Genomic DNA, 26,601 nt, shown 5'->3' on the forward strand with positions numbered 1-26,601 from the left:
TGACTGCATGGGTCCCTGAATACACAGGTCAGCCACTCCGTCCAGAGCTCACACTCTGGAGACAGACCAGCTTGGATTCAAATTACAGCCAGATGAACTTGGGATTCCACCAGGTTATTTAGCTTCCTTGAGCCAACTCCAAGGACAATAATGGCAAAATTACCCAGAGGCTAAAATGAGACAATATGTGAAGTGTTCATGCTGACACATAAGGTCTCAAGATTCTTTGACACTCCTCCTAACAAGAGGTGGGATCCATGTCCCCTCCCCTTGAGTCTGGGCTCTGTGACTACCCAGAATGTGGCAAAGGTGATGCAGTGCCAGTTCCGGGCTCAGACTTTATGACGCTGGCAGTTTCCACTTCCTGCCCCTGGAGTTGTTGGCTCCAGGAACCCGGTGGCCATGCTGTGAGGAAGCCCAAGAAGCTCCACAGAGAGAAACTGACAGCCAGCACCAATTTGCCAGCCCTCTTGGAGGTGGATTCTCCAGCCTGTCTCATCACCCCCGCTGGTACTATGTGAGCCGAGATGCGCCTCCCCAGCTAAGTCCAGCCCACACTGCGGATTTGTGAGCAAAATTAATGACCATTGTTTTAAGGTATTAAGTTTTGAGGTGATTTGTTATGTAGCCAGCGATGACTGGGACAGCTACGTCAGTTACTGGTCATTTAACACTTCTTAAAAATGGCGACATGTGGGCTCATCTATAAGGTCCTTCTGAGGTCACATGACAAGGAGGCAAAATGCTTTGGCACTGAGTGAAATCCAAATTAACAATTTCCCTGCCCCCATGCAAGATGAGCGACATAATTTGTAGAACTCCATGAAAAATGAAAACACAGGGCCCCGTGCCAAAAATTATTTATCACTTTCAAGATGGCGACAACAGAGTGTGAAACCAAGCCCAGGGCCCTTCTGAACCTGGGGCCCTCTGACTACACGGATCCGTAGTTTGTGAAGCTGCAGAAGCCCAGCTGATGGGACATTTTTGTCTACTCTGCTTATTCTTGCAACGCTGCCTTGTAAATAAGAACCCAACCCTCTCACCATAGTTACTTTTAACATCGATTTTTGTTTTTTAAAGGAAGAATGAAAATCAGCATGTCATCTTTACTGCTCCCTTGGACTAGAGAGTGGCTTCCCCCTACCCCAGCCCCAAATGACAGCTAGAGTTAGAGCTGTCTCCATCACACAGCACCAAGCTGGGACCTTGGGAAAACTGCTTTGCCTCTATCAGGCTCAGTTTTCCCATCTGTAAAATGGGAGGTTTGTTCTTGATCGTCTTCCTTCAGGGAGACTCAAGTAGGGCAGTGAGCAGGATATGAGGTGTTACTGGGGATGGAAAAGGCAATTCCACTGTCAGGCAGTTCTCCCCCAGAGATTCTCTGGACTCAACCAAGCCCCGAGTCTCCCTGGACCTCAGAATCACATACCTGTAATCCAGCACTCTGGGAAGCCAAGGTAGGAAGATTGCTTGAGCCCAGGAATTCAAGACCAGCCTGGGCAACATAGAGAGACCCATCTCTGAAAAAAAAAAAAAATTAGCCAGGCATGGTGGCGTGTGCCTGTGATCCCAGCTACTCAGGAGACTGAAGCAGGAGGATCGCGTGAGCCCAGGAAGTTGAGGCTACAGTGAGCTGTGTTTGTGCCACTGCATTCCAGCCTGGGTGACAGAGGAAGACCCTGTCTCAAAAACAAACAAACAAACAAACAAACAAAAAAACCACACACACACCTTTGAGGAAAGCTGTGTCAAGGAAGGAGGCCCTGGTTGGGTTAGCTCCATGTCCTTCCTGTCTGGTCAGAACAGTCAGAAAGCCACACCCAGCCTGGAGTTTGACCTTGGGCAGGTTACCCAGCCTCTTGCAACTGTCCCTGCCTTCCCATAAAGGAAGGAATAAAATCCACCTCTATTCTATCTCAGTTGTGATGACTTAAAGATGAAAGGAAACTTATCTAGAAGGCATAGTGCCAGGGGATGACCACAATATGAACACAACCCCTGACCACAGAGGCAGCCAGGTCACCTGCACACGGGGAGGGATTTAGAATCACTGAGTTGGGGGTTGAACTCCGGCTCTGGGACTTCCCAGCTGTGTGGCAGTGGGCCAGTTGCTTCACCCCCCAGTTTTCCCAAGGTCCCAGCTTGGTGCTGTGTGATGGAGACAGCTCTAACTCTAGCTGTCATTTGGGGCTGGGGTAGGGGGAAGCCACTCTCTAGTCCAAGGGAGCAGTAAAGATGACAGTTTGTAAAAGGGAGTGTTGCCACCCAGCCTATCTACTGTCCAGGGTTCTATTAGGAAGCCCAGATGCACAAAGAATGTGGGAAGGCCTAGGCGAACTCTCAGCTCTTAAGATGCTGCTCTTGAAGGCTGTCATTTACCGAACATGGCATACGTGCCCAAACAGAGTCTCATTCTGCTACCCAGGCTCGAGTGCAGTGACACGATCTCGGCTCACTGCAACCTTCGCCTCTCAGGTTCAAGCAATTCTTCTACCTTAGCCTCCCAAGTAGCTGGGATCACAGGCACGTGCCACCATGCCCAGCTACTTTTTGTATTTTTAGTAGGGACGGGGTTTTGCCATGTTGCCCAGGCTGGTCTTGAACTCCTGACCTCAAGTGATCTACTCTCCTCGGCCTCCCAAAGTGCTGGGATTACAGGCGCAAGCCACCGTGCCTGGCCCCATGAGGTCTATTTTGCAGACCAGAAAGCCCACACTGAACACACATAGGGGCTTTGCTTGGGACCAAGCAGCTGGGAACTGGTTGAGCCGGAAGCCACAACTCCATGCCACCGTCATGAAATGGCCACTGCCTCCATGAGGGCTAAAGGGTAAAAAGTAAGCACAGGCCACCGCTGTCCCTGTGATACTCATGATTGGGAAAACAATCACCACACCAAAACACGAAGGCCTCCAGGCTTCCCAGGGTTTTTCAGTTTGGTTTTTACTGTCTGGAAGACACCCAGAGAAAGGGGAAGCTAGACCGGCAGACTCCTAACCTGACCCACAGCTACAATCATCACCAGGAATACCGTCTTAGTTCTTTCTGAGAAAACACATCTAACTGCTTCCTGGCTGCCAGCAACTGCTGCCTGTTTCCCCAGCTTCCCTCCAAAATAGGTTCAAACCACCTTTGCCGCCCCTGCTTTAGCCTTTCTCACTCATTGCTGAAATAATACCAGGATGTTTCTTGTTCTAATAGGAAGAAAACAAAAGTAAACATAGACCAGTAGTCTTATGATAGAATCTAGGAGCCTAATTACAATGGCCCACCAGGCCCTCCACGTCCCCAGGCCTTCCCTCCTCACCTCAGGTGGGGACATCACTCAGGCCGGTTCGAAGGGCACCTTCTCAAAGAGGCTTGCCCTGACCACCTAGCTAGAGGTGGCCCTCCCCTCCAACTCTGCCACAGTACCTGGCTCGGGCTTCTTGTGGTTCACAGTGTGAGCTGACTCTGGAATGACCTTGTGTACTGATTTGATGACGCCACCGTCTGTCCCGTCCACCAGACACAGGACCCACGAGAGCAAGTCTGTGTCCCACGAGTCCTCAGCAGCTAGACTTGACTTGGGCCAGGCTCATCAGAGGTGTTTTTGGAAGGAAGGGAGGAAGGGAGGTCACTCTTTAATTGAGGAAAGACCTTGAACAGCAATGTGGTGCAATCTGGAATGTGCTAGAACCACCAGTGAGATGTCCCTCCGGAGGGACCCGCAGCACTTCGCCGACGTGCCCAGGGTTACAGATATCGAATAATGAGCCAGTCCTACGACTGTGATTTGAAAGGTTCTTGGGGTAGCCCACAGAGCAAGGAGTAGGCCCGCCCACCGCGGGGCTTCCCACAGCAAGTTGGCCCCAAGGACGGCTAGGTTCCCAGGATGGCCTGAAAGCTCTGATTAACCTTGATGGGCTAAATTCTGCAGACATAGGAAGGGCTTGCTCTTGGCAAGTGGCCACCAGGCTGGAATAAGGACAGAACCTGCCACTCAGCACAAGCCACACACCAAGCGGCAAGTCAGGGAAGCCCTGTGACCCCATCAAGTAGAGACTGACACCTCCATTTCACATACAAGAAAACCGAGGCTTAGAGAGATCATGGAACATAGCCAAGCTCGTGCAACTGATAAAAGGCAGAGCTGGGATTCGAGCCTGTGTGTGACCCCGCAGTGCCACCACCATCCGCACGCTGCTGTCTGTGTCTGGGCTGCAGAGAATGGCAGGCAAGCCTCTCTGCCCTGTGCCTGGCTCATACCCATGGCCCCAGCATTGAACACCTGCTCCCCTGGCACAGAGAAAGGCAAGGGTTCCAGGGTGTTTGGCCAGCATGGGGTGCTGGCTCAGGAGGACAGGCCTGGCAGAGGGGCCTGGTGGAGGGTGCAGGGGCCTGAGGTGTCCTCAGCAGCTTCTCTTTCGGCCCAAGGAGCCCTCCTTGAGGCTGAACAGTCTCGCCTTGACTAAGCTTTTCTCTTGAGCCCTGGCTGTGAATCTGATGTCCCCACACATTCTGGCCCAAGTCCCTCACACGCCCACACTTGCCCTCAACTGCAGAGGATCGAGGAAGTGGGCGGAAGAGAGAAGGCACCGAGGAACTGTGGCTGGAGAGCCGCCTCTCATCCCCGCACAGGTTTTCATTTCTACTTAGCCCAACCAATCAGTGCCTGGTGACCATGGGACAAAGATGACCCAGACCCAGTCTTGGGTCTTTAACACCTCATTGTTGGAAGGTGAGGTCGCGATGGAGTAAGAGACACTCCAGGGAGGCCCTCTCATTCTGTTTTAGGGACTGACCCAAGCCGTGGAGATTCTAAGAACTGTAGAATGCTTTACCACCTACAAAAGTGCCTTGGGAAACAATGGTTTTTCTTTGAAGGCAACAGCTTCCATCTGATACTTAACACTCTCTGATCACAAATGTTTAGGAAGAGGTGTGTGGGGGTGTCGTCACAGCCTGGAGAATTGCTACCTTGAGTAGCAGGGAGCTCTGTCCATCTGCCAACCTGGACATGAGCACAGCCAGAGAATAGAAGGGGTCCGCTCATCGCTGGGCAGGGTGGGAAAATCCACCCTGGCTCCTGGACTGAGTGCGTGGCAGGCTTTGGCTGGTTCAGTGGCTGGGCTGATGTCTGGGTGTGGGCTGGAGTCTTGGGGATGGGGTGGGCAGGGTCTGTCCGTGGCTGTAGGTTTCCTCCACCTCACACAGGAGACACAGTCAGAGGGGGCCTCAGGCTGGCTGCCTGGGGTGGAGGCTGGCCCTAAAGTGCCACTGAGCTGTGCCCAGGGAGGCAGGCTGGGCTCCTTCCAGCTCAGACACAGAAGTCCAACACTCCCAGATACTGTGGTCCTCTCCTTGCCTCCCAAGGCTCCCAGATACCTGTGGTCCTCCCTTTCCTCCCAAGGCTCCCAGATACCAGCAGTCCTCCCTCTGCCTCCCAAGGCTTGGGCACTCACACTGTTCCTTGGAGACTCCCTTCTCCAAAGCTATGGGGCTGCTCGGCCCAGTCCAGAGGGAAGAAGGCTGTGGGAAGGCCCAGAAACCTTTCTACAAATACCTAAAGGGAGCCTTGTGACAACAGTGGCCTTATTTTTATTTATTTATTTTTTTGAGACGGAGTCTCACTCTTGTGATCCCGGCTGGAGTGCAGTGGCACGATCTCGGCTCACTGCTCCAACCTCCACCTCCCAGGTTCAAGCGATTCTCCTGCCTCAGCCTCTTGAGTAGCTGGGATTACAGGTGCCTGCCACCATACCTGGCTAATTTTTATATTTTTAGTACAGATGGGGTTTTACCAAGTTGCCCAGGCTAGTCTTGAACCCCTGACCTCAGGTGATCCACTCACCTTGGCCTCCCAGAGTGCTGGGATTACAGGCGTGAGCCACCACACCCGGCCAACAGTGGCTTTATTCTGAGTGTCCTCAAAGGGTAGGCTTTGGACCAGGGAGTGGCAATTACACGGAGAAAGAATTCGCCTCGAGTGATAAAGAAAATCTTCCAGCAATGAGAAGGGCTGCCCCGGCAGGAAGTGGGCTCCCAGCCCCAGAAATATCCAATCCACCAGAGACTGGCCACCGTAGTGTCTGGGGGTGCAGTGGGAATCCCTGCTCTGCGGGGAGACTCCCAGAGGTTCTATTAATAATATACTCAGGGGTTCTATTAATAATATACTCTCAATTTCAATGATCACGTCCTCAGCCTTACAGTTCTTTGTTTTGAAGGATTTTATAGATTTTGAGAGATTCAAAAGTTGTGTGAAGGGCCACTGGGTGAGGAAGTGCATTATTTTGTTAAAACATGTCAATCCCTCCCATCACGGGCGCCAGACTGCCCTGCCTCGCAGGCGTGTGCCTTACAGTGTGCCTTACAGCCACGGCTGCGGGTGATGCAGAGACACCCACTCCATCCTTGCACAAACACTGGACAAACAGTGTCTGCCCACTTAAGCTTCTGGCCAATGTCCAGGTTCTGGTGTAACCATCTCTCGCAATGCCATGGCTTCTCCAACTTTCCCCAAAACATCTGAGCAGTTTCAGAAACTACCACTTCCTCCAGAGAGCACGTGGCTGGCCGATGAGTAAACAGCAGTTTTCCCGGGCCTGCCGCCAGGTGGTAAGTCCACTATTCTCCAGGCTGCCCGCAACTTCAAGACTCATCCTCATCCATCACTTATTTGCATACACGTCTGAAGGCCCTGGGGAGCCAGCAGGCTGGCCAGCCGACTGGAAGTCACAGCCGCTTTACTCCTTAGTGTGAAATGTGAAACACCCAAAATCCTGATGGAACCTCCAAACAGTCTTGTTTCCTATAGTCCAGAGTAAAGCGGATGCCTGGGTGAGGCCATGGTGCTTCTCGACGTCTGCACCCCAACGGGTGCAGAGCCGGAACCAGCTGGCGGGGTCGGTGCTAGTGGATTTGCAAGCAGGGCAGATCTAAGGAAGATGCTTCTTCATTTCCCAGGACAGAGCGGGTGGGGCCCACAGAGAGTGGTCAAGGACCCCAGGCAGGGCCGGACGTTCCCCATGTTCACGTGGGGAGGAAGTCCCTGGGCAAAGTAAAGCAGGTTCTCTGGGTTGGTGAGGGGAGGTCTGCAGCTGCTGAGGGCTACAGACATCTGGGACCTGAGGCGCCTGCTGTGGTGGGGATTGGTGGGGACATTCAGAGATGAGTGACTTGATCCTGGGCCCTAGGCCACCAAGGGGCTACAGGACAGAGAAGGTGGGCAGCACCAGGAGGGTCCTGCAGCCCAGTCAGGGGCCCCCACGCCAGCGCAGAGTACAGTGTGGCTGCTGCAGCAGAGACGGTGCCAGCTGACGACGCCCCATCCCTTGACTTCCCTTTTGACTCAGGAGAAACAACCACGGGCACTGGCTCCATGCCCACTGGTGGCCACATTTACAGTAACTGGGGGCATGTCGGAAGGGCCCAATGGGTGTCACCTCTGAGGTCCAGGGAGAGAGGAGAGTAGGGTTACAGGGCCGTCTGGAGCCGACCTCACAGCCTCTCCCTCGGTGGGCTCTGGGCCTGGTGGTGAGGGTCTGATGCCCAGGGCTCTGGGGCCAGTGCTGTTCTCGGCAGTTCCCATCCTGCCACCTGTCTGCTGCCTCAACCAACATCACTGCTGGGATCCAGTCCCCTTGGACTGTCTCTTCTGTACAAGCCCCGGATCCCCTAGGCTCTGGGTCAGGGGACAGCTAAGTGGGGGATACAAGCAGAGACCACCAGCCCCCTGCAATGACAGGCCGGTCCATCACTAGATGCTGGAACCTCAGTTCAGGCCAGATGGGCCTCTGCCCCCAAGCTTGGTGCCAACAGTGCCACCCTGGCCTTCCAGAGGCCACCCTGCTGCCCTCCTAGCCCCAGCCCAGCCCAGGCCTCACTTTCCAGAGGCAGCTGTGGGGAAGGGGTCTTCTTTCCCTTCCTCTTCCACTGACAGCATGACATCACTGCAGCTGCCCAGAGGCGGCTCTGTCTCCTGCTCGGGGTAGTGGGGGGCATGGTCCGCCTCCAGTTCCTCCTCCAACTCGGGCTCCGCTGGCCCTACCAGGCCCTGGCCCTCTGGCAGCTCCGCCTTCACAGTTCCCACGATCACAGTGTCGGCCTTCATGATGTAGATTTTCTCTGCAAGGCAAAAGGATGGGTGAGTGAGGGAGGCCAGAGCACCAGCCAGGATGGGAGCAAAGAGGCAGAGAAGGGGCCGAGGCCCAGCGCTGGCATGCCTGCTGGGTGGCCTCAGGCTGATGGCACAGCCTCTCTGACACACCTTACAGGCATCCTGGGGGTTCAGAGGAAATAGAACAACGAGGAGCTGGGCCTTGAGGAGTTAAGAACCAGCCCACTTGTACTTAGGATTTTCTCAGCACTTCTTTGGGGATGGGTAGGGAAGAAGAGTACAGGGTGGGAGAGAAAGTAAACAGTGGACAAAAACAGGCAAAGCCGTGGGTAACCAGAGCACAAGCAGACACAGCAGAGCTGAGCGCTTTCCACACCCCAGCTGCTGGGTCCTCAGCCCTCCTGCAAGGCAGACCCCATCAAGATTCCCATTTACAGATAAGAACCTAAAGCCTGCAGACGTTAAAGGACCTGCCCAAGGTTGCCACGTAGTTAGGAGAAATCCTGAAAAAAACACCCACTCCGCCTGGAGGCCCTTTCTGCTCCTATCCACGTGCCTACAGCCAAAACCCGGGGTAACCAACTTGTCCAGCTTGCCCGGGAACATTCCTGGTTTTAGTACTGCAAGTCCCGTGTCCTGAGAGCCCCCTTGGTCTGGGCAAACTCAGCCAGCCAGTCACATCCTGCAGAAACCCCAGCCCCCTCAATAGGTTCCGGCAGTCCATGATTGAGACAGTCTGGCTCAGGCCATGAATTTCAGGGCTTACTGCCCAGAGCCAATCTCCTGCCTGCAGCCTGCGTGGCTGTGCTGTGAGCATACGGTGGGAGCTTGGACAGATGGCCGGTCCTCGCCAGTCTGATGTGGGGCTTCGGGTGTGACCTTCTGATAGAGGGGACATGGAGGCTCAGGGGAGTTCAGTGGCCCGAGGAGCTGGGGAGTGGGGAAGTCTGGCCTCTGCCCAGCTGATGGTGTCTGGCTCAGGGTGGGCTGGCTCCTGGCTGTTTTGCAATGGACTCTGGAGGCCAGAATGGGGAAGCTCAAGAGGGAACTTGAGGGGTGGGGTGGGGTGGGTGTGCAGGGACCCCTGCCTCTCTGGGTAATGCAGTTACACCCCTCGGATTCAGAACCCCAAAAGGTTCTCAAGTCGCCCTTACCCTCAACCCTACTGCATGACGCTGGCTCTTCTGTTTTGGTTTTGAACACCCCGGGAAAGAGAGAAGTATGCCAAACAGCAGCAAGAGGAGAAGACCCGGCGTGTGGGACAGGCTGTGGGCTGGGCACCCCCACAGACCCCAAAACAGAGCAGGGCCTCAGCACTCCCCACACCTCCATCAAGGCCTGTGGGCTCCCGGCCCCAGGAGTCCTATAGAGGGCTGGGCAAAAGATGAGAGCCGGGGGTGGTGAGAGAGGAGACCCCAGGAGGGGAGAGGAGGCCCAGAGGGGGATGGGCAGAGAAGATGAGAGGCGGGTGGGGTCAGGTGGGAGGGAAGTGAGGGTGGGGGTGCTGGATAAGGGAGAAGCAGCCAAAGCTGGGGACAGGCTGGTCCCCTCACATTCCTCAGGGAAATGAGCAGGAGTCCCCAGGACATCCAGAATTAACTGGAGTCAAGGCGGTGGAACTGGCCGCTCCGGGTGAGGAGGCAGCTCCCACTGAGCTCAGAAGTGACAGAGGGTCTGGGAATTTCACATCCGGCCACGAGGGGTCTGCCCCGCTCCAGCTCTGCCCCCATCACAGGCTGCCCACCTGCTAGGCTGTGGGAGTGGCTTCTGAGGGCTGCATGGATTTCCTGCCCCCTCCCCAGAGCTCCAGAGTCCAGGGAATTCATCTTGGCCAGGTGGGGAGGGCAGGTGAGGAAGTTGTGGGGAAAGGGGTTTGTCTCTTGCTTGGTTCCCGGGGGAGAGGGATGATGTATGACCCCAGTGTGACCCCTCTTGGGAACTGGATGGGAAGGGAGAACGCTCCCCTGGGCTGGCATCAGGAGGACAAGGGAGGTGCCTGTGTCTTGGGTGCCCGAGAGAACCTCCAAGGCCTGCCCTTCCCATCATGGCGGAGGTGGCCCCCCAATCCACTCACCAGCAAGGCCTGCAGGCCATGCCGGGGGAGGGCAGCCACGCCTGAGCCAGCCGCCTGGGAGCCTAGTACTTCCTTCTCCTCCCCATCAAACACCCTGTGAACCCCACCCCTGGGATTGCAGGCACTGCACTCAGGTGTTCCAGTCAGGACTTCTTAGGAATTCTGAAGAAGCCTTTGATGGCATTTCCCAAAATACATACTTTTCAAATAAAACTTTCTAAAAGCTACCATTTCAAAAGTTTCAGTTTGTTACAAAAAACTGTCCAGGCCGGGCACAGTGGCTCATGCCTATAATCCCAGTACTTTGGAAGGCCAAGGCAGGCAGATCACCTTGAGGCCAGGAGTTCAAGACCAGCCTGGCCAGCATAGTGAAATCCTGTCTCTACTAAAAATACAAAAAATTAGCCAGGCGTGGTGACACTCACCCATAATCCCAGTTACTCAGGAGGCTGAAAAAATAAAAAGAGAAGATGACTGCCCTGAAGAGTCCTGGCCACCACCGTCTGCCATAGAAATGCACAGGACAATTACAAATGACTCTTCAGTATCATCCCAGTGCCAGTTGCCCTTCCAGAGGTGACAGAGATGGGGTCCACTAAGGCCCTGCCCACAGGGAGCACAAAGCCAGGTGGAGGTGGAGGAAGGCTATAAACATGCAGTCACACCGCTGGGTGCTAGGATACTGGGTAGCGGAGACCTGGGTTCTTAGGGAGCATAGCACAATGGAGAGGGCACAGAAGGCTTCCTGGAGGAAGAGGCAAATAAGTAGGGTCCCCATGAAATCCAGAATTAACTGGATTCAAGGCGGTGGAGTGGGCTGTTTCAGGCGAGGGGGCAGCTTCCACTGAGAAGCTCAGACGTGAGAGAGGGGTCTGTAAGTTCGGGAGACTGCCACGAGGGAGAGGGGCAGACCGTGGGGTCAGAAGATAGGTGAGTCTGGTGGGGGAGCTACAACTTACTGTCAGCCTTGAGTGCTGGAATGAGAATGCTGTAATTCATCCCACAGGGAATGGGAAGCCACTGGAGGCTTTCCAGCAGGGGTGCAATACAGTCAGGTATATATTCTGGGAAAAATGCCCTACTTGTACCAAGGTGATGAGAAGCAAGAGAGGAGGCAGGGAGGCCCACAGGAGGCCAAAGCAGATGTCTGTCCAGGCTGGTGGGCAGCTGCCGTTGCAAAGCTCTGGACATCTGGGCCCCATCCGGCCTCCTGCTTCTGCAGAGGGTGGGTGGTAACATGGACAAATCAAAGGCTTCAGGGCCCAGCAGACGCAGGGGCGAGTCCCAGCTGTGTCACTTAGTAGCCATGCGATGGGGAAAATCCCTTCACCCTCTGAGCCACAGTTTCCCCAACTGTAAAATGGGGAGAAAGACACCATCCTAAGCAGGTGGTGAGACAATCAGAGATGAAGAGACGGCGCCTGCACAGTGCCCGGAAGGTGCCAGACAAGCGGCAGGTCCTATGACCACTGGCACGTCTTCTTCCTGTCCCCTCAGGCGCTCGGTGTTGGAGGCCGGGGTGGCGTTCATTTTTTACGTGAGTGACGGTAGGCACCTCATGCGCACTGGCTCATGAATTCGCACAATGGCCTATGAGGTAAGTACCCTTGCCGTCCCTACTTACAGAAACTTAAATTGGGGTGAAGAATCTATGCCTCTCCTTTGCTGGCCCTTTTGGCTCCAGGGTCTCCAGGTCCCTTCCAGGGCCCAGGGCCCCGTACTCATCTCCCATCTGCCCCTGGGCTGCAGAGGACCTCCCAAAACAGGCTGACTCACCAATCCTGTTATTGGTGTGCTCCGTGGACACCCGGGGCTCAGGAAGGTCCCTGGGGGACGAGGGGCCCCCGGCCGGGCTGGCATCCCGCAGCGGCAGGCTCTCCGGGCAGGCTGCCCCCTCTTTGTGGCAGGTCTCCTTCGGTGGCCGGCTCAGTAACCCCAGCTCTTCCGCACTGGGTTCTGTCACAAATGCACCACTCCCGAGCTGCTGTGGGAGGGGAATGTGTGCTACTGCAGGGTACCCCCCAAGCCCCCCCAGTCTCTGAACTGGGAGGCCCCTTTTTTGTCATCTCTACAGACCCCAGTGAGTCTCCCTTTCTGCTTTAAAGCTGACATGAGCTGCCCTGGGCTTCTCAGCTGTCTGGGTGAAGTCTGTTGCTTTTAATTGGGTAACAGTCAGCAACTCACAGGGCGCTCACCACGTCCGTGGCCCTGTCCTAAAGACCTATGCTAAAGACATACGTTAATCCTCACAACCACCGTATGAGGTGTGTAACAGCCCCTTTCCCATTTTACAGATGAGGAAAGCAAGACACAGAGGAGTCAAGTAACTTGCCCAGGGTTATACCATCAGTAAGTATCTGAGCTGGGATTTGAACCCTGGCATCTGGTCCATAATCCACACTCATAAGCACCAAAGTCTGTTAAGTACCAGCTCCAGGCCCCCCGCCTCATGGAACAGCCCCCTCCGGCTCCCCAGCCCCAATATCCTGGAAAATAATCTTTTATGATCACACTCATACATTCTAAAAACAACTATGTCATGAGGAAAGTGTCAGTTTAGTTTTTGACTGTTACAGGTAAGAGTAAAGAAGTGGCCTCATGAAATGTCCTGATGCCTTCGAAATGGAGTGAGTTTGAGTAATTCCGAGGAGGCAGGGATGCCCGTGCTGACGCAAGGATTCTCAAGGCACAGACAACATATCTTCTAGATTGGTGCAAAAGTAATCACGTTTTTGCCATTACTTTTAATGGCAAATGGCACCAACATTAATACATAATCTTGAATACTCTTTTATAGTAATATGAAGGCTAAAAGACTTTTTTGAGACAGAGTCTCACTCTGTTACCCAGGCTGGAGAGCAGTCGCGCAATCTTGGCTCACTGCAACCTCTGTCCCCCAGGTTCAAGCAATTCTCCTGCCTCAGCCCCCCGAGTAGCTGGGACTACAGGCGTGCGCCACTACACCCAGATACTTTTTGTAGTTTTAGTAGAGACGGAGTTTCACTATCTTGGCCAGGCTGGTCTCGAACTCCTGACCTCAGGTGATCTGCCCACCTCAGCCTCCCAAAATGCTGGGATTATAAGTGTGAGCCATGGTGCCTGGCCAAAAGACTGCATTTTAAAACAAGTTACTGTTAATGTGTTGGCCTACGCAGCAAAAATATATTTGATTACCTTACAAATTGCTGAATACCTCTTTCGTGAAATTTCTCAGTATTGTAACAGCCACTTGTCACACCTGAACATATTCGAATGGGATCCCCCATAATTTGAAACTGAACTAGTATTATGGTTCTGTATATTATATTGAAAAATGAAAGGACAGAAACCCTTCTTACTGTATGAATGCTTGAATTAAAAGAAAGTAATGGAAGAATTGATAAATGAAAAAAAAAAAAAAAGGAATGGACCACAGCCACCTGCTCCATCATCTAGCTTGGAGGATGAGATTCACAGAAGAGTGAAGAAAAGGGGGAAATGAACACAGTCTTCCTCCTGACCAGACCTGGTACCCAAAAGTGGCCCAAACCAAATCCACTGTCTGCAGGCTCTTCTGGAAATTCCCGGCAGGCTGAGCCAGGAGCTGGAGGCTGCTGTGAGGGTGGGGCTATCCATCCTTAGCCAAGGCCTGGCTGAGGCCCCAGCAAGGCCCCTGTGCACAGAGGTCCCTGTGGCGGGGCAGACTCAGCCTGAACTTGCAGCAGGGGCCTGCACCCTGGGCACTGTGGGAAGGAAATGGCCCTTCCGTCCCCTCCCTCTCCCTTCCCCCTTCCCCCAGCAGCTCTCAAAACTTCAGATCTGTTAGGGAAGGAGTCAGATTTAGGGGCACGAAGCTGAGGTGGGGGCAAGGGAGGGGTCCTTACCGTTGAGCTCCTCCTGGGTCTGGAATCTGCAAAAAGCAAGAGCAGCAACTTCACCATGGAGAGTCTGGCAGCCCCCGGCCCTGCCTGCCCCACCTGTTGGCAAACGGTCCTCCTGGATCACAGGTGGTGCTGAACTCAGCCCAGGGGTCAGGTCCTCAGTCTGGAGAGCCCTGGGTGGGTTTCAGAGTCAGCACCCACCCCAGCCGAAGGCAAGGAGACTCACTTCCCAATGCTCGCTTCTCCAGTGGCAGATGGAGGACAGGGGACCACCTCTCTCCCCTGGACACTCTTATTCCTTTTTTTTTTTTGAGATGGAATCTCGCTCTGTCACCCAGGCTGGAGTGCAGTGGTGCAATCTCGGCTCAATGCAACCTCCGCCTCCTGGGTTCAAGCGATTCTCATGCCTCAGCCTCCCGAGTAGCTGGGATTACAGGCTCATGCCACCAACCCCGGCTAATTTTTTTGTATTTTCAGTAGAGACGGGGTTTCACCATGTTGGCCAGGCTGGTCTCGAACTCCTGACCTCAAGTGATCGGCCTGCCTCAGTCTTGCAAAGTGCTGGGATTATAGGCATGAGCCACTACACCTGGCTGCCACTCTCATTCCTAATGACTAAACCAATGAACACACTGAACTGCTCTCCCAACCCCCACCCCCGCATACATGCAAAGATTGATTCACGAGAAGCACAGGCCCAACGGGAGCCCAGGAGGCTTCCACTGGGTCAGAGGTTCTGCTGCCCCCACCTTGCTGTCTCCAGGGTGTGGAGAGCCCCGAACTCCCCGGAACACCAGGCAAAACCCACGTGGAGGACCTCAAACAGGTGATGGAGAGAGGATGACGGATCCTGCAGATGCTACCTGGACCCTGCCTGGGACACACCCAAAGCCAGTCTGCTGTGGAGCCCTCCTGACTCCAGCTGGACTTCGATTTTCTCTTTCATGTGCCTGAAAGCACCCAGATGGCAGCCTTTGAGGAGGACAACTGCTCTCAGGTTATCTCGTTTCCTTCAATCACATCCTTTTGTGGGCTCAGGAGGTGCTGATGCAATGATTCTCAAGGTACAACCTCTATCTCAAACCTCTACCCTCCACTCCCATTGGTCTCCCATATTAAACAGGGGCCAGGTCACGCCCAAGCACATATTGATATTTAACATTTAACCTTGGCTCACTGGCCATCTGAGAAAGGTGAGAGGGCATCCAGGCATCTAGTCCATCCTGGGACAAGTCAATTCCCAGAGCAGACCATCCTCCAGGGATGCCCAGCCTTTAACCACTCCCGAGAATGCTACCTATGGAGATCTGGAATATGCTGTTGTCAGGCATGCATCCCTGGCCAGACAAATCTGCCACCAAGATGCCCGTATGCCAGCCACACCGCCTCCTGCACACATCTTTGATTTCAGCAGCTCTGGAGAGCCACCAGCCCTGAGCCCTCGCAGACACGTTCACCAGTGCTCAGTCAACAAGTAGGATAAAGCACACACAAGACTGACCATTTGAACATGCTGTGTCGACACTAGGTGAGTTTGGGAAACACTCTGTGGGATATTTTTTTCTTTTTTTGAGACAGAGTCTTACTCTGTCACCCAGGCTGGAGTGCAGTGGCGTAATCTCAGCTCACCGCAACCTCTGCCTCCCAGGTTTAAGCAATTCTCACAAGTAGCTGGGATTTGTGGACGTGTGCCACCACGCCCGGCTAATTTTTGTATTTTTAGTAGAAACAGGGTTTCACCATGTTGGCCAGGTTGGTCTCGAACTCCTGACCTCAGGTGATCTGCCCACCTCAGCCTCTCAAAGTGCTGGGATAACAGGCAGGCATGAGCCACACCACGCCCGGCCAGGGGTAATTTTATTTAATTAATTAATTAATTAATTTTTTTTTTTTTTTTGAGACAACGTCTCACTCTGTCGCCTAGGCTGGAGTGCAGTGGCGCAATCTCAGCACACTGCAGCCTCCGCCTCCTGGGTTCAAGCAAGTCTCCTGCCTCAGCCTCCCAGGTAGCTGCGATTACAGGCGCGCACCACCATGCCCGGCTAATTGTTGTATTTTTAGTACAGATGGGGTTTCAACATGTTGGCCAGGCTGGTCTCGATCTCTTGACCTCGCTTGACCTCGTGATCCACCCGCCTTGGCCTCCCAAAGTGCTAAGATTACAGGCGTGAGCCACCGCGTCCAGCCGAGGCACCTTCTTTTCAACGATGTCAGTGAAACTAAATCATGGTCCCTCCAGAGTGATTTTGAGTTTTAAAAGCAGCCAAGTGTTCTTTGGTACCAAGTCATTGGTGGTGGCCAACAGAAAAAAAATAAATAAATAAATAAAAAGTGTGACAAAGTCACAAAACAAAACAAATAAAAATGACACAACTCGGCCTTGAAGGGAAAGTGGGTGAACAGGATGGCAGAGCTGCCCATGCCTGCAGGCTGGTTCCATTTTTCTAAAGAGCCATCTGGCAACAAAAACCTTATACGTTTTACCCAGTCATCCCTCCTGGGGGAACACACCCTCGGGAAATAACCTGAAAGAAAACAAAAAGGCCGAGCACAGCAGTGGGTTTATAATCACCCCCAAATTGAAAACCAGCCAAATGTCAAAAACAATCAGGCCGCTTAGCCATCCAGGAGCAGAGGCCGCCCCGGCGGTGAAACCCAGCACAATATTACTTCCCTTCTCCAAGCCTCTGTCCTCCTAGCTGGACAATGGGATGAATCACATCAACTTTGGGGCTTTCTGTGAAGATTAAAAGAGATCTCAAAAGTGAAGGTGCCCAGTGGTAAATTAGGTTGATTTGATTTTTTTTTTTTTTTTTTTTTTTGAGATGGATTCTCGCTCTGTCACCCAGGCTGGAATGTAGTGGCACATTCTCGGCTCAGTGCAACCTCTGCCTCTGGGGTTTAAGTGATCCTCCTGCCTCAGCCTCCCAAGTAGCTGGGACTACAGGTGTGTGCCACCACACCTGGCTAATTTTTGTATTTTTAGTAGAGACAGGGTTTCACCATGTTGGCCAGGCTGGTCTCAAACTTCTGACCTCAGGTGATCCGCCTGCCTCGGCCTCCCAAAGTGCTGGGATTACAGGCGTGAGCCACTGCGCCCAGCCAAGATTTGATGTGATGAGCATGACATTTCACCTCTGTGGTCTTCCTCCCCCAACGCATAACTCCAGTCTAATCATGGGGAAGACATCAGACAGATCCCAGGAGATGGGCGTCCCGCAAAACACCTGATCAAGACTCCTCAAAAACTGCCAAGGCCATCAAGGAAACCGGTCTTGAGAAATAAGGTCTGGGAAACAGTCACAGGCCAGAGGAGCCTAAGGCCACGTGATGACTGAATGTAACCTGGACTCCTGGATGGGATCCTGGAACCTTAGGCAACGCAAGAGAACCCAGAACACAGTGTGGCCTTTCATTCGTAATCTTGTGTCAGTAACGGTTCACATATTTTGACAAATGAACCATGCTGATGTAAGATGTTAATCACAGAGGAAACTGGGTGTGGGGCATGTGGGAACTCCTGTGCTCTCTTCTCCAATTTTCTGTATATCTAAAACTATTTTTTAAAATGAGGCCGGGCGCGGTGGCTCATGCCTGTAATCCCAGTACTTTGGGAGGCTGAGGTGGGCAGATAACAAGGTCAGGAGTTCCAGACCAGCCTAGCCAACCTGGTGAAACCCCATCTCTACTAAAAATACAAAAATTAGATGGGCGTGGTGGCACATGCCTATAATCCCAGCTACTTGGGAGGCTGAGGCAGGAGAATTGCTGGAACCCGGGAGGCAGAGTTTACAGTGAGCTGAGATTGTGCCATTGCACTCCAGCCTGGGTAACACAGTGAAACTCTGTCTCAAAAAAAAAAAAAAAAAAATGAGGACTAGCTGGGCACAGTGGCTCTCGCCTATAATCCAAGCACTTTGGGAGGCTGAGGTGTGCAGATCACTTGAGCTCAGGAGTTCAAGACCAGCCTGCACAACAAAGGGAGACCCGGTCCCTTCAAAAAATAGAAAAGTTAGCTGGGCGTGGTGGTGTGTATCTGTAGTCCCAGCTTCTGAGGAGGCTGAGGTTGAAGGATCACTTGAACCCAGGAGGTCAAGGCTGCAGTGAGCCATGATCGTACCATGACACTCCAGAGTGACACCCTGTCTCAAAAAAATAAATAAATAAATAAAAATGAAGGCCACTTAGAACGGAGTCTCGCTCTGTTGCTCAGGCTGGAGTGCAGTGGCATGATCTCGGCTCACTGCAATCTCCACCTCCCTGGTTCAAGAAATTCTCCCACCTCAGCCTCAGTAGCTGGGATTACAGGCGTGTGCCACCACACCTGGCTAATTTTTTTATTTTTAGTAGAGATGGGGTTTCGCCATGTTGGCCAGGCTGGTCTTGAATTCTCGACCTCAGGTGATCCGCCCACCTTGGCCTCCCAAAGTGCTGGGATTACAGGTGTGAACCACCATGCCTGGCCTACTAAGAACTTTTAAAAATCAAAATATTTTAAAAAGAAGGTGTCCAGGATGCTGTCAAGCACACAGCAGGTCCAGGAAAAGCCCAGGATGGTAACATGGCTCTGCACTCTGTCACACTGAATGGAAACTCAGAGTTCGATACCGACTCTCCCAAACAAGCGTAAAAATCACAGAGGTAAAAAGGCGGAATCTGGAAGGCTCTGACATGGACTAGAGCCGTGTTACAACCCATCAGGATTCTGATAAAGACCCAGAACAAATCTTGCCAAGTGCAGAGGTCAGATTTCATAACTGCTCTTCCCCTAAAAATGCTGATTCAATCTGCTAGCCTTATTTATTGGTTTCCTTGCTTTTTGGAATCACCACCATCTTCTCGTAAGCCTGTCTGGCACCCCCAGGACACAAGTCCAGGACCACGCTGGGCAGACTGCACAAGTGCACAGGGTGCTGTGAAGGCCACGCCCATGGAGCACGTGCATTCTGACGTGTGATATAAAGCTCTCGATCCCTTCCATTCCTGTTGTTCTCCACTTTTAGTCCCCCCCCCTCTCTGGCCTGTGATTCCCCAATGCTTTGGGAAGCAGAACAGGCCCAAGGGGGGAGTTTAGCACAGAGGTTCAGCTAGGCTTTGGCAACAGGTACCCCTCAATGCAAACCCCGGGCTCCTTGGAGACAGAGCTGATTCCAGTGCCGGGGCAGGAGAGCACAAGTTAAGCTGGGATATTTCAGAATAGGGACGTGCTGAAAGCACAGGATGAGGACATGCCAAAGCACACAAGAGCCGGCTTAAAGGGGCTCTCCCTGACCTCATCTGGGACCATTTGAGCATCAAAATAAAAAATGATGGTAAGAGATTATAACCCATTGAACAGAATAGGAGTCCATTAATCCATACAGATATAAAGATGTAAGTGAAGAAAATAAAGTTACAGGTTGGGCGCGGTGGCTCACTCCTGTCATCCCTGAACTTTGGGAGGCCAAGGCGGAAGGACCACTTGAGGCCAGGAGTTCGAGACTAGCCTGGCCAACATGGTGAAACCCTGTCTCTACTAAAAATACAAAAAATTAGCCAGGCATTGTGGCACACGCCTGTAATCCCAGCTACTCGGGAGCTGAGGCAGGAGAATTGCTTGAACCCGGGAGGCAGGGGTGCAGTGAGCCGAGATCATGCCACTGCACTCCAGCCTGGGTGACAGAGCCAGACACTGTCTCAAAAAAAAAAAAGAAAAGAAAATGAAGGTCTGCTGAAGAATGGGCTATTGACATAGTCTCAAAGTAACGCCCCTAAAGACAGTAATGACCGAGGAGCAAATGGAGACCTCACAGTGGAGAGGCCCGGCAGACATCACCTCGGTCAAGCACTCAAAGTGCACAGCACCAGGAAAGGGACAAATGGAAACCTGGCAGGACGCCCCAAGAGAGGAGAGCCCAGCATCACTCCTGGGACCTTCCAGCCCAAAATGCGTGACCTGAATCCATGCGGGAGAAAACACTAGACAAACCCAAAGCAAGGAGCATCCACGAAATCACCAGCTTGCGCTCTTCCCAAGAAAGTGAAAGAAACGCCTGGGGAATGGATCCAGACAGAAGGAGACTCGAGAAACCAGACAAGCGAATGTAACACGTGGCCCTGAGCTGGAGTCCTCTGCTCTAAAGGACATTATTGGGGCAAATAAGGAAACTTGAACAGAGCCTGAGAATTCATTGTGTCATGTATCAGTGTGAATTCCCTGATTCTGACGATCCTTACTATATAGTGTAAGATACACCCTTATCTGTCTGAGACACACACTAACGTTTTCGGGGTGAGAGGCACCCAGTCAGTCAGTTACTCTCAAATGGTTCAGGTCAAAATAAATTCTTCATACTTATACCATTTCTATAAGTTTGAAACTGTTTCAAAACAAAAAAGAATTTCTTTCAACCTAAATCTCCCTGGAATAACAGAAAATGACTCAAGTGCTCATAAAAATGAAGGATTAAAAGAATTTTAAGACCAGGCATAGTGACTCATGCCTGTAAATCCCAGCACTTTGGGAGGCCGAGGCGGGCGGATCATGAGGTCAGGAGTTTGAGACCAGCCTGGCCAACATGGTGAAACCCCGTCTCTACTAAAAATACAAAAATTAGCCAGGCGTGGTGACACATGCCTGTAATCCCAGCTACTCAGGAGGCTGAGGCAGCAGAATCACTTGAACCCGGGAGGCGGAGGTGGCAGTGAACCCAGATTGCACCCCTGTACTCTAGCCTGGGTGACAGAGCGAGACTCTGTCTCAAAAAAAAAAAAAAAAAAAAAAAGAAAGAAAGAAAGAAAAGAATTTTAGACCGGTGGTTCGCAACCAGGAGTAGTTTTTCCCCGGGAGCCACGTGGCAATGTCTAGAGACATTTTTGGTTGTCCCAAGTAGGGGGTGTTGCTGGCATCTAGAGGGGCTGCAGAATGTCCTACAGGATAGCGCTCCACAGCAAAGAAGGATCCGTTCCCAAATGTCAGTGGTACCAAGGGTGAAAAATCTTTTTACAAACATCTCAACAACCACGATAAAATCCCCGTGCTACTGCTCACCCAGCGTGTGGCCTTAAATCACTTCATCATCCTGTGCCTCAGGCTGCTAATCTGTGCAACGGGGATAACAGTAGGTACCTCACAGGCCACTGGAGGAGTAGATGAGATCACGTGTGTGCTCTGCAAATGCCTGTCACTGAGGACACACGCGGGAAGGTCGGATCAACTCCAGGGCTGGTTGGCAAGTATCTCATCGCACCTGCACAGACCACAGATCCCTGATGCGCTCACTGCTCAAAGGAACCAGGAGCACCCCCTGCCCCAGGTCTGGGATGTGGTAGGCCAAGGGGCACATGCTCCCATCCTGCCTGCCTTTGGCCTCTGCAGGCAGTCAGAATTAGTCTAAAAGCTTGGAGGGAGCTAGGACAGCTTCTGGGCCCGGCACAGAGCCTGCACGGAGGAAGTGCTCAGTGAAGACCATGTGAATAGATGAACGAATGAACCAATGAACCAGTTCTCCTTCCCTCCTTCGCCACCCACGGCTCAGGAGGGAAAGGGGCATACAGCCAGCTCGGTCCGTTCTCACCCTGTGCCCTGTGAGCTTGCCTGTCTTGGCTTCACTTTCTGTCCATCTTGGGCCTGGGAACCCAGACCCCAAGGGCCCACCAGAAGAAGCTAGAGGGTCAAAAACGACCTGAGATAGGACGTCCACCATTGAGTCTCGGGGCTCAGTTCTTTGTAGATCTGGCTTCTTAGGGGAAGGTGTTTTCTTTCTTTTTTTCTTCTTGTAACAAAACTGCTCTCACAGAGGTTTGAAGAAAAAAAATAAACTGACGGCAATGGAAATTCTAATACTAGAAAAATGTCAAGAAAGCAAATGCCGGTTTCAATGAGACACTCAGCCTGACAGGTCATGGAAACAGGCTTGAAACTATCAAAACACAAAAACCCCCCCTGCACAGGGACCACAAGCGCTTGCTTGTGAAACTCATCAAATTCAAAACATGCCTCAGTGGACCGTGTTTTTGTGCCCAAGTCAAGAGTCAGCCTACGCAAGGGCCTCTCCAAGGGTCCTGGGGAGATCGGGGGACGGGCCAGGACCTGGCCTTAGGCTGAGCACGTGGCTCTTGGGTGGGCATTCGGCTGGTGGACAGAGCTGGTCGGGGGAAGGAAGAGGGGACAGGGCTGAGCCCTTTACAAACCAAAACCCCTAGGACCAGGGCCTGAGGCTGGCTGTGCCACTGCCAGGCTGTGTGGCCCTGGGCCAGCCGTCCACCTCGCTGAGTCCTGTCTCCTCCTTGCACAACAAAGGTCATCACTGGGGGAGTGCAGGAGGCCTCTACGGGAGCCCACCTTGCAAATCAGAAAGGAAGGCTCAGACAATTCCCCCATCAGAGCCCAGCACTCAATCCATGCTGTGCAGTGCTGAGGAAGACCCTGGCCTGCCTTGAAGGGGCTGCCCAGGAGAGAAAAGGTGCTCAGCACAAGATGGCTGGGAGCCCCCTACCCCAGGTGAGAGCTGGAAGACATGTGCTGTCTAGATGCCCCTGCCTGGACAGGTGAAGAGGGTCCCAGCTCCCAAGGGCTGCCTGGAAGAGCTGGCCTGGAGGCTGGGCAGGGATCAGAGTACAGGGACCAGGGAGGGGGTCAGAAGCACCCAGGACTCCGGAAGGCCTGAAGCTTCCAGGGAGGAAAAAGCCCCAGGCACAAGCCAGCCTGTCAACAGGCAGCAGCCACCGACTGCAGGCAGGTACTCCATGATGTGCTTAACAGCCCGACCTTGATGAATCCACAGGCCAAGCCTCTGAAGTAGGCTCTACCATCGCATTTTCCAGATGAGGAAACTGAGACACGGAGCAATTCAGTAACTCACACGGGGTCACACAGCTTGCAAGTGGCAGAACCAGGGTCCCTCCTGCCCCATGTGCTCCTTTCCCCTCCTGCCCCTGGGCTGATCACCAGGTGGTAGAAGAGGGGGAGAGAGGGGAAAGAGAGAAGGAGAGAGAGGGAGAAAGGGAGGATAGAATGTAGAAAGGAAGGGAAGGCTGGCGGGAATACCCCCTAGGGATACTGGAGGAAAAAGTGAAAGACAAGATAGACTTCTAAACGTTCATGCCAGCATCCATCCAGGTGCTGCTCTGGGCAAGCCATGCAGTCCTCACGCCCAGTACAGTCTTCACCTCATTGCATTCTCCACACGCATGAGTTTTCACCCTGCATTACATCCCTACAGATGTACAGAATGTGACAGGAGCCACAGACAGGGAGCCTCGAGGCTGGGCTAGAAGTTCAGTCTCTGAAGCCCACGCCCCGGGCCTAGAGCTGCCCTGTGTTCCTCTGGCTCGGGCAGCCCCTTTGGACAGCTGGACACTCACCCACAAGCTCTAGCTTGGGCCGGGAGGTCTGGGCTGGGTAGCACAGGTGGAGCTCTGAAACGACACCAGGAGGAAGGCTGGGGATGGTGGCCACAGGGGGCAGGAGCAGGCAGGGAAAGGACCCAGGCCAGGCTGGCAGAGAGCAACCTGTCCTCCCCAAGGCCCCAAGGACACAACCACTTACTCTGCCGAATTCGCTTCCTGCAGGCCCTCCGGTGGCACAGGAGGAAGGTGCTGGAGCCGACCACCACAGCCAGCACCAGGATCACCCAGAAGAGCACTGGCCCTGGAACACAGAGACACCCCGCACTCTTTGCCTCACAGCCCCAGCCCCAGACTACTTCCTCCTTCTCCTGGGACACAGCTTCCATCATGGCTAACAACACCGGGTCCTTTCCAAGCCAAGGCTGTATCTCATCCAGCCCTCCCTCACCTGGCTCCAGGAAGCTGATCAACCATTTAAGGCTGAGATAAAGGCAAACTGTGTCTAGAGAGTGAGAAATTGAGGCGTCTAGGAGCCAGAACAAAGGAATTGAGGTCCAACAGACCAAAACTTGGGGACTGTGGAGGAGGCCCCGGTGTGACCGGCATCTGGCAGCACTGCTGGTTGGACAGGGTGGAGAGGGCCAAGCGGTGAGGGGAAGGAAGGCGTTGAATCCAGTTCCCTTCCAGCCAACCCTCTAGACCCGCCTGATGAGGGCAGGCATGGAGTCCTGTCTGCACATAAACACGCCCCACAAACATTCCCTGAATGAATGATCCCCAACCTTTCAGAAACACGGGCCTGAGCACTACTGCCACCTTGTGTCAGCCACTAGAACTGCAAGTCCTAAAATGAGTAGCCTGGCATCATTCCCTAAGCGCTAACTCTTGGGGGTTTGTTTGTTTTTTTTTTTTGGTTTTTTGAGACAGAGTCTCAGTCTGTTGCTCAGACTGGAGTGCAGTGGTGCGATCTCGGCTCACTGAGACCTCTGCCTCCCGGGTTCAAGCGATTCTCCTGCCTCAGCCTCCTGAGTAGCTGGGATTATAGGCACGCACCACCACACCTGGCTAATTTTTGTATTTTTAGTAGAGACGGGGTTTCACCATGTTGTCCAGGTTGGTCTCAAACTCCTGACCTCATGATCCACCCACCTCGGCCTCCCAAAGTGCTGGGATTACAGGCATGAGCCAACGTGCCTGGCCTAACAACTAACTCTTACAGAGGCCGTCTACAATGCTACACTGTTTACAAGCCTGCATGGTCTCTGCCATTACCATTCTACAGATGAGACAACTGAGGCTCAAAGGACAACTAGTCGAAGCCATGAAATCCATCAACAGAGACCTGTTTTCTGAGTAGCAATTATGAGCCATGAGGATGAAGCTGTGAAAAAAAAATTCCTGCCTACAAGAATTAAAGAATAGTTACTAGCAGCCAGGCACAGTGGTTCATACCACTGTAATCCCAGCACTTTGGGAGGTTGAGGCGGGTGGATCACCTGAGGTCACGAGTTTGAGACCAGCCTGGACAATATGGCAAAACCCTGTCTCTACTAAAAATACAAAAAATTAGCTGGGCGTGGTGGCAAGTGCCTGTAAAACCAGCTACTCGGGAGGCTGAGGCAGGAGAATCTCTTGAACCTGGGAGGTGGAGGTTGCAGTGAGCCAAGATGGGTGCCACTGCACTCCAGCCTGAGCAACAGAGTGAGACTTTGTTTCAAAAAAAAAAAAAAAAAAAAAAAAAAACAAGAATAGTCACTAGCAAGTGCCAGAGCCACAGCCCCAACTCAAGAAGCCAGAAACTTGGAGTCAACCGTGATCCCCCTTCTCAGGCCATACCCACAAAGGAGACGCTCCCTCCTGGCTCCTCCTCATCTCCTTTCCCCAGGAGGAAGCCCCTCCTGGGAGTAGGGGTGGGTGGGCTGGGACCATTACCTGCATCCAGAACGGGCTTCCCTGTGGAGGAGAGAGCGATGGGAGCGCTGGTTGGGATGGGCAGCGTCTTACTGGCCTGGGAGTCCACCAGGGAGCTCAGAGTGGGGCTGGTGCTGCAGGGAGAAGCCCAAGGCAGGAGTGATGGAGATGGGAAGAGGGAAGTGTGTACTCAAGAATAATTCCCTTTCTCTAGAGACTGCGCAGCCAGAGCCTGGGCCCCTAGATCCTCTGTCCCAAGTCTCTGCCAGGCATTTTGAGGGCAGGGACTGGGTTTTGAGGCCTTCTGGCTTTCCAATGGTGTTAGCACAGAGATGGGCACATTTAACAAGAACAGCCCAGGCCCTGCCTCCACCCCCAGCCCAGCTGCCTCCCAGGCATCCCCTGGGCATGGCAGGGACAGCTCCCTCCCGCAGCAGCCAAACAGAGAGAAGGGGTTGGGGGAGTCACCTGGCAGGCGCCTCGCCATTCTCTGGGGTGGGGCTGCAGTCAGGCTGGGTCCCCAGGGGTGGCGCCTCAAAGGTGGTGTCCTTCTCAGCCATATCTACAGAGGGGAGGTAACATCTGAGAACCAGCGCCAAGGAGGCTGGTGTCTCCAGGAAACAGTTAACCAGGGACTGGTGGCTTCCAGTGAGGTAGCACCGTGGGAGCTAAGACAGTCAGATTTGTGTTTCAAAAGATCAAAGTGGAGAAGCTGGCCAGGCACAGTGGCTCACACCTATAATCACAGCATTTTGGGAGGCTGAGACAGGAGCACCACTTGAGGTCAGGAGTTCAAGACCAGCCTGGCCAACATGGTGAAACCCCATCTCTACTAAAAACACAAAAATGAGCCAGGTGTGGTAGCACACACCCGTAATCCTAGCTACTAGGGAGGCTAAGGCAGGCGAATCATTTGAACCCAGGAGGTGGAGGCTGCAGTGAGCTGAGATCATGCCACTGCACTCTAGCCTGGGTGACAGAGCAAGCAAGACTCAAAATAAACAAAACAAAGTGGAGAAGCTGCTACTCATCTTCAACAGCTGTGATCACCCAGGAAGGTGGCACAGTGATGCTAGACCTTTCACTTGTAAGAGAAACCTGAAATGTCCTAACGTTTAAATACAGTCTCAATTTTTAAAGTTTTTTCTTTTAAATCAACTTTGTTAAGGAATTATTTATTTATTTTTAATTTTTGAGATTGACTCTTCCTCTGCTGCCCAGGCTGGAGTGTAGTGGCGCGATCTCGGCTCACTGCAACTTCTGCCTCCCACATTCAAGTGATTCTCCTGTCTCGGCCTGCTGAGTAGCTGGGATTACAAGGC

The 26,601-nt window shown here is 53.0% G+C and overlaps 1 protein-coding gene across 2 annotated transcripts in view; it reads right to left on the reverse strand.

The window, feature by feature from the left end:
• Positions 1 to 5,801: 5,801 nt before the first annotated feature.
• The window catches only part of TNFRSF8 (TNF receptor superfamily member 8), an 80,848-nt gene continuing 60,048 nt past the window's right edge, over positions 5,802 to 26,601 (reverse strand). The window contains exons 9-15 of one of the 2 annotated variants that reach the window (XM_010371734.2): positions 25,748 to 25,841; positions 25,301 to 25,413; positions 23,568 to 23,669; positions 23,384 to 23,437; positions 14,042 to 14,067; positions 11,955 to 12,162; positions 5,802 to 8,112 (exon numbers count right to left, since the gene is read on the reverse strand). In XM_010371734.2, coding sequence (XP_010370036.1) covers positions 7,868 to 8,112; positions 11,955 to 12,162; positions 14,042 to 14,067; positions 23,384 to 23,437; positions 23,568 to 23,669; positions 25,301 to 25,413; positions 25,748 to 25,841 — 842 coding nt within the window. In that variant the 3' untranslated portion in view covers positions 5,802 to 7,867. The remainder of the gene's footprint in view (positions 8,113 to 11,954; positions 12,163 to 14,041; positions 14,068 to 23,383; positions 23,438 to 23,567; positions 23,670 to 25,300; positions 25,414 to 25,747; positions 25,842 to 26,601) is intronic. The other variant, XM_030913858.1, reaches the window with a different exon arrangement.

Source organism: Rhinopithecus roxellana, chromosome 12 (assembly GCF_007565055.1).
Source record: "Rhinopithecus roxellana isolate Shanxi Qingling chromosome 12, ASM756505v1, whole genome shotgun sequence".
In the NCBI taxonomy this organism is placed as follows: Eukaryota; Metazoa; Chordata; class Mammalia; order Primates; family Cercopithecidae; genus Rhinopithecus; species Rhinopithecus roxellana.